The following is an 8,767-nucleotide window of genomic DNA, read 5'->3' as shown; positions in this document are numbered from 1 at the left end:
TGATGATGGGCTGAAATCAGAATAGAAATCATTAAGGACATTTATTACTAATCACAAAAGCATACAACAACAAATGATGGTTTGGAATACCAAGAATGGATAATGTGTCAAGGTCCAACGTAATTGAAAAGAATTACATTTATTTAAGCAGTTGATGGAGTGCTTTGAGAAGTGTTGTTATTAACGTATTTGGCTATAAACACTGTGGTGTTTGAAATCTTTTACTGAGAAGGAATACCTTTTTCACAAGCTTTCTGCATGATTGTATTAATTATAACTACGCATCAAGTTCGATCCCTTCGAACTGGCTTGATCCAAAAGATTCGGGGCATCGTCAAATCTCTCGAATCCCAAGCACAACCTGCATCAGGATAATCCAAACGTTAAATTTTGAATGTTATAATAACACAATAAACTGATAAAGGAAAAGATTAACAAGTAAGAGTATTAATATGAGTTGGAACAAAACATATTTAGCTGCTTTTGCAATCATTCTGTTGAAAAATTGACGCTATTTTATAACCACTTAAAGAAGCCCCGAGTAGCACACTAGCATCAGCTTGGAAAAGCATATTACGAACCGTGTAATTGCACAAAATTACTTCAGAAATTTTAGAACATAAGCAATTGCATTTGTAAGACGTTACGCCTTAAAATTGTTAAATTGGAAGATCTTGATGAATTCTGGTCTATGCAGTCTTCCGGTCTTCCAATCTTGAATAAAACCAATATAAACTTTCTTAGAGACGAACCATTTGCACTGTCGTTTCTTTACAAAGTCTGTCCAGATTTCATGCACAGAAGACAAGTTTTTCTGATGAACTTCAAGATGATTGAAAAAAGAGAGCTTAGTATTCATTCATAGAGACTTCTAATACACCACATCAAAACACATTCCCGAAACAGTTATACAAGAATGATCATCATAACTTAAAAGTAAATATACGCTATAACAATACTCTTAAAACAAAAACTTTCCTGCCAAAAGGTGTCATGCGATTGAAACTGAAGAACGGACATGAATATCCTTCTATCACACTAAACAAGAGAAAGTCTAAGTATCCTGATGATCATCATCATCAGTTTAAAAAAACTAAATGATGCAGAAATATAGCATTCAAAAAGTGAAAGGGAATCAGGCTTCTTGTAGACCTTAGTGCAGAATATGTAGCTTCATTCTTCCCAACCATTATGTGATCCATCAGATCCAAAAATTGACTAACATGAACCCTAATTTGCCTTTTGGCATAGGCTCTCAAGATACAATTGAACACAAGCAGAACAGGAAAACATGACAGGACATTCTGCTAGGAAATTTGTTAGACCAATGGCATGTGTTATCACAAGAAGAGAAAATTGTTTGTTGTTATTGCAACTGGATGTGGGTGCAAAAGATTGCATAGAATCTCAGAATAAATAATATGCTTATACCTCATCAATGTAACCTCCTTTACAGAGTGCTTCTATCGAAAGTACGAAGCATGCATTATTTAGGACAAACAGCAAATAATAATAGATAGATAGATAGATAGATAATAACAAATACTGATGTACAATATAAATATAATACCTTTCAATTCATTTTTTCCCCGGGATAGCCAATAAAATGGGTAGATGCCACCTACCATGTCCGTTTGTAGCATATTCATGGTGACATTGTATCATAATGCATCAAAGATGGGAACACACAACTTGCTTTCATAACACCCTTATATTTGGAAACTAATAACATAAGATGCAATAGAGGATAACAGAGAACACATAAGCCTACCAATGGATCAGGTGATCATTTAAAAACGATAATAACAAATAAAAATCCAAACTGACTTCAAATCTAGAGACAGCATAGGGGGAAATGAAAGAGGGAGGTAATGAAGATAGATAAATGGTTTTGGATACTAAAAATAAGGATATTCTTTCAACTTCTTTTTGTTCTGAGAAAAAAAAGTAGATTGAGACTTGAGAGTATTGCAACTGTTGAAAGTTCAGCATATTTTTCAATGGAGGTCTTAACAGTTTTCATCCATAAAAAATACTCTTACTACTAGTATAGCTTTTGTTTTTTAACGTTCAAGATATTGCTGAAAAAAATTTTTAAAGTTCAAAAATATTTTCATTAACAGCGGTTTATCTTTTCTCGTTTTGCTATAATAAGAAAATAAAGATATTGGTGAAACTTATAAGGAATATTTAGGGTGTTGTGCTTGTTATTGTGGTTTGAAGGTTATAACGGTCTATGTTTGAGATGCAGACTATTTTAATCGATGAAAAAATAGTAAACACTATATAACAAAGAAGAAGAGAGAATGAGTGGGAAATAGTGAACACAATTTAAAGGAAGTCAACTCCGTGAAAGATCAAAATTAAGTACCAGAACCGGCAGTAGTAAATAATAATTATGTACTTTCACATATTTGACCAATGTTTGTCGAAAGAAAAAATGCAATATCAATCGTACCATTACAACATCTTCGATAAATAGAACTAAGACAGACTCTCTTTTAGTTCTTAATTTTCCTGAAAATGTAAAAGTACAACATTAAATGCAATCAAAACAGAGAAGATTTGTAGGCCGGTGCACATCTATGGAGAACTAAAATTTATACCAATCAAGACACAAACAATCAGGACCTTAATTATTTAGAACATCATTGCCTTTCCAACACCGTTGCCTTCCCTTTCAAGAGTGAATTTACAGTTTACTAACCCGTTTTGGAAGGCTACCCATGGCTTTGGCTTCCTTCTTGAGAATAAATTTTTGAGTTTTCCCCGTAGAAGTTTTAGGTAATTCCCTAAATACAACACTTCGTGGAGCCATGTAATGAGGTAGGTGTTCTCTACAGAATTTTATGATCTCTTCTTCAGTAGCACTGCACCCATCTTTGAGCTTCAGAAATGCGCATGGTGTTTCTCCCCAGTGATCATCAGGTCTTCCCACAACAGCAGCGTCAAGAACTGATGGATGACTGAAAAGAACAGACTCCACTTCAATTGTGCTAATATTTTCTCCCCCAGAAATGATAATGTCCTTTGAACGGTCCTTCAATTCTATATAACCATCAGGGTGTTTGACTCCTAAGTCCCCACTCCGAAACCATCCGCCATTAAACGCTTCCTGTGTGGCTTTGAGATCTTTCAAATATCCACTCATCACAGTATTGCCTCTGAGCATAACTTCACCCATGGTTTTTCCATCAGCTGGAACACTCTTCATTGTGACAGGATCCTTTATGTCTACTGCCTCTAGCCCAATATGCTGCAATCCTTGGCGAGAATTTAGTTTTGCTTGTTTATCTTGAGGTAGTGAATCCCATTCAGGCTTCCAAGAGCAAACTGTTCCCGGCCCATATGTTTCAGTTAAACCATATGAATGGACAATACGAAATCCCAAAGCTTTAAGCTTATAGAGTACATGAGAAGGCGGCGGAGCACCACCAGACATCATAGTTACTTTCCTGGGAAGTGGCTTCTGTTCGCTAATTGGTGCATTGATAATCATGTTCGAAACTGTTGGTGCACCACCCATATGAGTAACCTTATGCAGAGAAATATTATCAAAGATTTCTTTGGCAGTCACATTTCTCTGGCAGATGTTTGTGCCGCTCTGTGCAGCTACACCCCAAGTTAAACACCATCCATTGCAATGAAACATTGGAACAGTCCACAAATACACAGGAAGCGAACACATATCATTCAGTAGGACTGCAGATAGTGCATTGAGATATGCGCCTCTATGGGAGTAAATAACACCCTTTGGCCTCGAAGTTGTGCCTGAAGTATAATTAAGAGCGATTGGATCCCATTCATCCCTAGGTCGCCTTATCTCAAAATCGAGTTCTCCAGATGCTAAAAAGCTCTCGAACTCTAAAGCAGATCCCGGTCTATCGATGTGGGAAGGCGGTTGATCATACTCTTGTATAATAACGACACGAGGTAGCTTTTCTTTCCTTTCAGACATAGTATTAATTGCTCCGGTTACGATATGTTCAAGCTGGTAGTCTACAACAATGATTTTAGCTTCTGAATGGCTTAGCAATGTTGAAACCATTGCCGCATCATGGCGTGTGTTGAGGGAGCAAAGAACTGCACCAGCCATTGGTACAGCAAAATGTAACTCGTACATAGCTGGAATATTCGGTACCAAGGCAGCAACCTGCTCGAAAGAATCGGACTTCATTTCCAAAATTATGTCGAGAAAGTTTAACCAAGAAATACCTTAATCTAACCAAATACTACTTTCAATTTCGCAATTGATCACAATAAGACGGGAAACAGAGTTCATCCATCCAGATAACTATCACCATAAACACAAAACTAGAACCGTAAGCTTCAAATCGTCGCAAGTAAACGTCGAACTCATAAAACAAGCATCAAAGCAACTTGCACAATTCATCGTTCTACATAAACACAGTGACCTCAAAAAATCGAGCAAAATAAGAAAAACACAAACTTATATAGAGAGTAAGAATGAAAAAAAAAAAAAAGAGAGAGAGAGAGAGAAGTTGTGAACACATACCACATCTCCACGAGCGATTCCCGTACGAACAAGAGCAGAAGCAAGCCTGGTACATCGCTCAAGCGTATCCCGCCAAGTATACTGAACACGTCCATAGACAAGAGAAATCCGGTCGCCATAGACGGCGGCGGATCGCTCCAAGAAGGTTATCGGAGTGAGAGGAACGTAATTAGCAGAGCAACGGTGGATTCCGTCCATGGATTTTGGAGGGGTTGATGGAGCGAAGTGGAAGAGAAGAAGAAATCAGTGTCCAATCCTTCAGCTGAGAAGGATAATGGCGTCCGAATTTGCCCATTCCGAAACGTCGTCTTAAATGTAACTCTTTCTAGAAGAATAATACAAACAAATAACTTAAACCCACGTTTAAAATCAACTAAAATATTTCAAACTTTTCAATTCTATTATTCATCAAACTTTCTTTCAATATTATTGATAGAACTTATTTTTAATATCTATGGAATCTAATTTTTTTTTATATATATTTTATAAATATTTTATCAAATTTGTTATCTTTAACCATTTACTGACTTAAATTTCTTAAATCTACTTTTCAAGATAAAGAAAAAAAAAAAAAACTAAAACACTTAGCAATGTCCTATGTGATGACGATGAATATGACTTAACAAATAGTCGTTTTAAAATAAAAAACTAGCAAAACTTAAAATCGAGAATTATTATATTTTTACCGACTATAGAAGAAAAAAACTTAGATGAGGTAGAGAGAGTTAAATGGATTTGTTTATATTTTATAAATAACATCAATATTTATATTTTAACCATAATTATTTAAATTTGGACGGCTAAAGATAAAATGTGATACGAGTGATTCATCGAATAACATTTTTAGAATTAATAATTATTTTGTATAAAATTCTCAAGAGAATTACAAATTATAAAAAAGTTTATCGGTGGTAAATTATAGTCTTAAATAAAGCATAAATAACATATTTGGAGCTAATACTTTTTTTTTTTTTTTTGTATAACAACGTTACTAAGAAAAGTACAAATATAAAAAATATATTGATGGTAGACTATATTCTTATATAAGCATAAATAACATGTCTAGAGTTAATAATTATTTTGTATAACAACATTTTTCAAAATAATTACAAATATAACAAAGTTTTATCAGTAATAGACTATAGTCTTATATAAGCGATACTTACAAATATATATGTGCAATGCACTCATTAGTGATAGAGTTTACTAATATTTTAAAAGGTAAATTTTGGTCGTATCGATTTAAATCATAAACGCATCATTTCAAACGTATCAATTTAAACTCTTAACATTCGTAGGGGTGTTCAATTGAAACATAATTAGAGTGTTTAAATTGATACATATGTATAAGTTTGTGGTTTTAATCGATATACTTGTGAAAGTTTAGGGTATAATTTGATACAATTTTTTGATTTTTTAATTTAAATTAGTATAATTTCCAAAGTGGTGGGTTTAAATTTATATCTATACTTATAAATTGAAAATTATAACTATATAATTTTTAGAGCTACACTTTAGGAGTTCAATTACATTAATTATTGCCTTGAATGAATCCAATATAATAAATTTTTAAATTAAAGTCAACGCTAGAATTAGGCCATGATAATAATAATAATAATAAGATCAGTATGAAGATAAATATATGAAATTGATCTAATCCAACACTTAATTTAATATATATATATATATATCTAAAAAATTAACAAAGATTATGATGGGAATTTCTCAAAATTGCTAAATTGACCTGCAGGTAGTAATTAATTTATTTGGTTTATTAAACTTTTCTCAATTTGTTTTATGTAATAAAAAATTATTTATTTAGTCAAACCTCTTAGCAGGGGAAAGGCTCCCCATGGCCTTAGCTTCTTCCTTGAGAATAAGCTTCTGAATTTTCCCTGTAGAAGATTTAGGCAAATCTGATTTAAACACAACAGTTTTTGGAGCCATGTAATGAGGAAGTTTATCTCTACAAAACTCTATGATTTCTTCTTGTGTAGCATTAGAACCATCTTTGAGATTCACAAAAGCACATGGAGTTTCACCCCAATGATCATCAGGTCTTCCAACAATGGCAGCTTCAAGAACTGATGGATGATTGAATAGCACAGATTCAACTTCAATTGTACTAATGTTTTCTCCTCCAGAAATTATGATGTCTTTTGAACGATCTTTCAGTTCTATGTAACCATCGGGATGTCTTACTCCCAAATCTCCACTTCGAAACCATCCCCCATTGAAGGCTTCTTCTGTAGCTTTAAGATCTTTCAAATAACCACTCATTACGGTGTTACCTCTGATCATAACTTCCCCCATGGTTTTTCCATCAGCTGGAACACTTTCCATGGTGATGGGATTCTTAATATCCAATCCCTCCACTCCGATATGTTGCATTCCTTGACGAGATTTCAGTTTTGCTTGCTTGTCATCGGGAAGGGAATCCCATTCAGGTTTCCATTGGCAAAATGTTGCAACACCACATGTTTCGGTTAAACCATAACAATGGACAATAAGGAATCCTAATTCTCTCATCTTGTACAGTATGTTAGATGGCGGAGGAGCACCCCCAGTCATTACAGTTACCTTCCCCGGAAGCGGCTTCTGTTCAGTAATTGGTGCATTGACGATCATGTTTAATACGGTCGGTGCGCCACCCATGTGAGTGACCTTGTGTAGAGAAATATTGGCGAAGATTTCTTTGGCATTCACATTTCTTTGGCAGATGTTTGTGCCGCCTTGTGCAGCCACACCCCAAGTCATAGACCATCCGTTGCAATGGAACATTGGAACAGTCCACAAATATACAGGCATCGAGGACATATCATTCAGAAGGATTGTGGATAGAGTATTGAGATAAGTACCTCTATGGGAGTAAATCACACCTTTTGGTCTTGATGTTGTGCCTGAAGTATAGTTAAGAGAGATTGGATCCCATTCATCTATAGGACGTCTGATTTCGAAATCGAGTGTTCCAGTGTTTAGAAGGCTCTCGTACTCTAAATCATCTGAAGCAGAGTCGAATCCGTTGATGTTGGAGGATGGATGATCAAACTCTTGAACAATGACAATACGAGGCAGCTCTTCTGCCGCCGTCATCTTGGACATAATTTCGATTGCTGCCTTTACAATATGTAGATATTGGTGGTCTACAACAATGATTTTAGCTTCTGAATGACCCAACAATGTAGAAATCATTGCTGCATCATGGCGCATGTTGAGAGTGCAAAGAATTGCACCAGCCATTGGTACAGCAAAATGAAGCTCGTATGTAGCTGGAACATTCGGTGCCAAAACAGCAACCTGCTCGAGTTGATTCGAGTAATTAGTTGCAAAATTAGATCAATGATTATAATCAACAACCAACCGAATTATCCGGAAAACAATTAGAACATAGAAGCTTCAAATTAGATCCGTAACATAAAATTAGATACTAAGAAGAATCAACACCATAAGAAACAGAATCGAATTGATTCACAATTCAGAAGCAAGAAAGAACAAAATCAGTAACTTAGTGATTCTTCTTCAAAACGAAACCTACATCTTCAGTCATACACAATGCACGCTATCAAAGCTCAAATTCACCGTTCTCACCTATCTCCAATTCAATATAAATTTTCATTAACAGTAATGCAGCAAATCACTCCGGTTCTACAAATACAGCCACATCCAGATACTAACAATGCCAATCAACAGCCGAACCAAAAACCAAAAATATATCAAACAAACGAAATGAAAAAGTTCAAAATACAGACCACATCGCCGCGAGAGATTCCGAGGTGAACTAGAGCAGAAGCGAATTTAGTACATCGTTGGAGAGTTTCTCCCCAAGTGAAGCGGACATTTCCATAGACGAGAGAAATTCTGTCAGCAAAGACGGCGGCGGCTCGCTCCAAGAAAGTGATGGGAGTGAGAGGAAGGGAATTGGCAGAGCAAGGGATGATTCCTTCCATTGAAATTGGGAATGTGAAGTTTAAAGGAAGAAGCAAAGCCAATTTCGTTGATCCTCCTTCTCTTCTGCTTTCGGCTATTTATATAAGAAACCAACAATGGATGAATGAATGAAGCGGCAAATTCAAACATATAATTCTTTTTGTATTGCGTTACAAATAAATAAATAAATCGTAACTTATAATATGATGGTGATTAGAGTTAAGAACTATAACTTAAAACTTAATACTCATTAATATAATGTTTGAGTTTTTTCTTTAGCTTTTCGTTATAAATAGGGAGATGGTGATTTAAATATCAAATAGG

At 35.1% G+C, this 8,767-nt stretch overlaps 2 protein-coding genes across 2 annotated transcripts; both read right to left on the bottom strand.

Moving 5' to 3' along the window:
* Window positions 1-2,330: 2,330 nt before the first annotated feature.
* Window positions 2,331-4,870, bottom strand: LOC103493805 (butanoate--CoA ligase AAE1-like). Its single transcript, XM_008454725.3, has 2 exons — window positions 4,517-4,870; window positions 2,331-4,153 (listed from the first exon to the last, which is right to left on the bottom strand). The coding sequence occupies exons 1-2, from the start codon at window positions 4,712-4,714 to the stop codon at window positions 2,693-2,695; spliced, it is 1,659 nt and encodes a 552-aa protein (XP_008452947.2). The 5' UTR covers window positions 4,715-4,870; the 3' UTR covers window positions 2,331-2,692.
* A 1,464-nt stretch (window positions 4,871-6,334) lies between these two features.
* Window positions 6,335-8,463, bottom strand: LOC103493806 (butanoate--CoA ligase AAE1-like). The gene is made up of 2 exons (XM_008454726.3): window positions 8,266-8,463; window positions 6,335-7,813 (listed from the first exon to the last, which is right to left on the bottom strand). Exons 1-2 carry the CDS (start codon window positions 8,461-8,463, stop codon window positions 6,335-6,337), a joined length of 1,677 nt encoding a protein of 558 aa, XP_008452948.2.
* Window positions 8,464-8,767: the final 304 nt, after the last annotated feature.

The sequence above is a fragment of the Cucumis melo genome, chromosome 7, assembly GCF_025177605.1.
Source record: "Cucumis melo cultivar AY chromosome 7, USDA_Cmelo_AY_1.0, whole genome shotgun sequence".
NCBI classification, from domain to species: domain Eukaryota; kingdom Viridiplantae; phylum Streptophyta; class Magnoliopsida; order Cucurbitales; family Cucurbitaceae; genus Cucumis; species Cucumis melo.
This window is presented reverse-complemented; position numbering and strand designations above follow the sequence as displayed.

Bases quoted from the DNA above. Each gene is read 5' to 3' on its own strand.
- LOC103493805 (XM_008454725.3), bottom strand. From the start codon at position 4,714: ATGGACGGAATCCACCGTTGCTCTGCTAATTACGTTCCTCTCACTCCG. The intron at 4,154-4,516 runs GTATGTGTTCAC...TCTTTCGAGCAG, and splicing joins GAATCGCTCGTGGAGATGTG to GTTGCTGCCTTGGTACCGAA.
- LOC103493806 (XM_008454726.3), bottom strand. From the start codon at position 8,463: ATGGAAGGAATCATCCCTTGCTCTGCCAATTCCCTTCCTCTCACTCCC. The intron at 7,814-8,265 runs GTCTGTATTTTG...CAACTCGAGCAG, and splicing joins GAATCTCTCGCGGCGATGTG to GTTGCTGTTTTGGCACCGAA.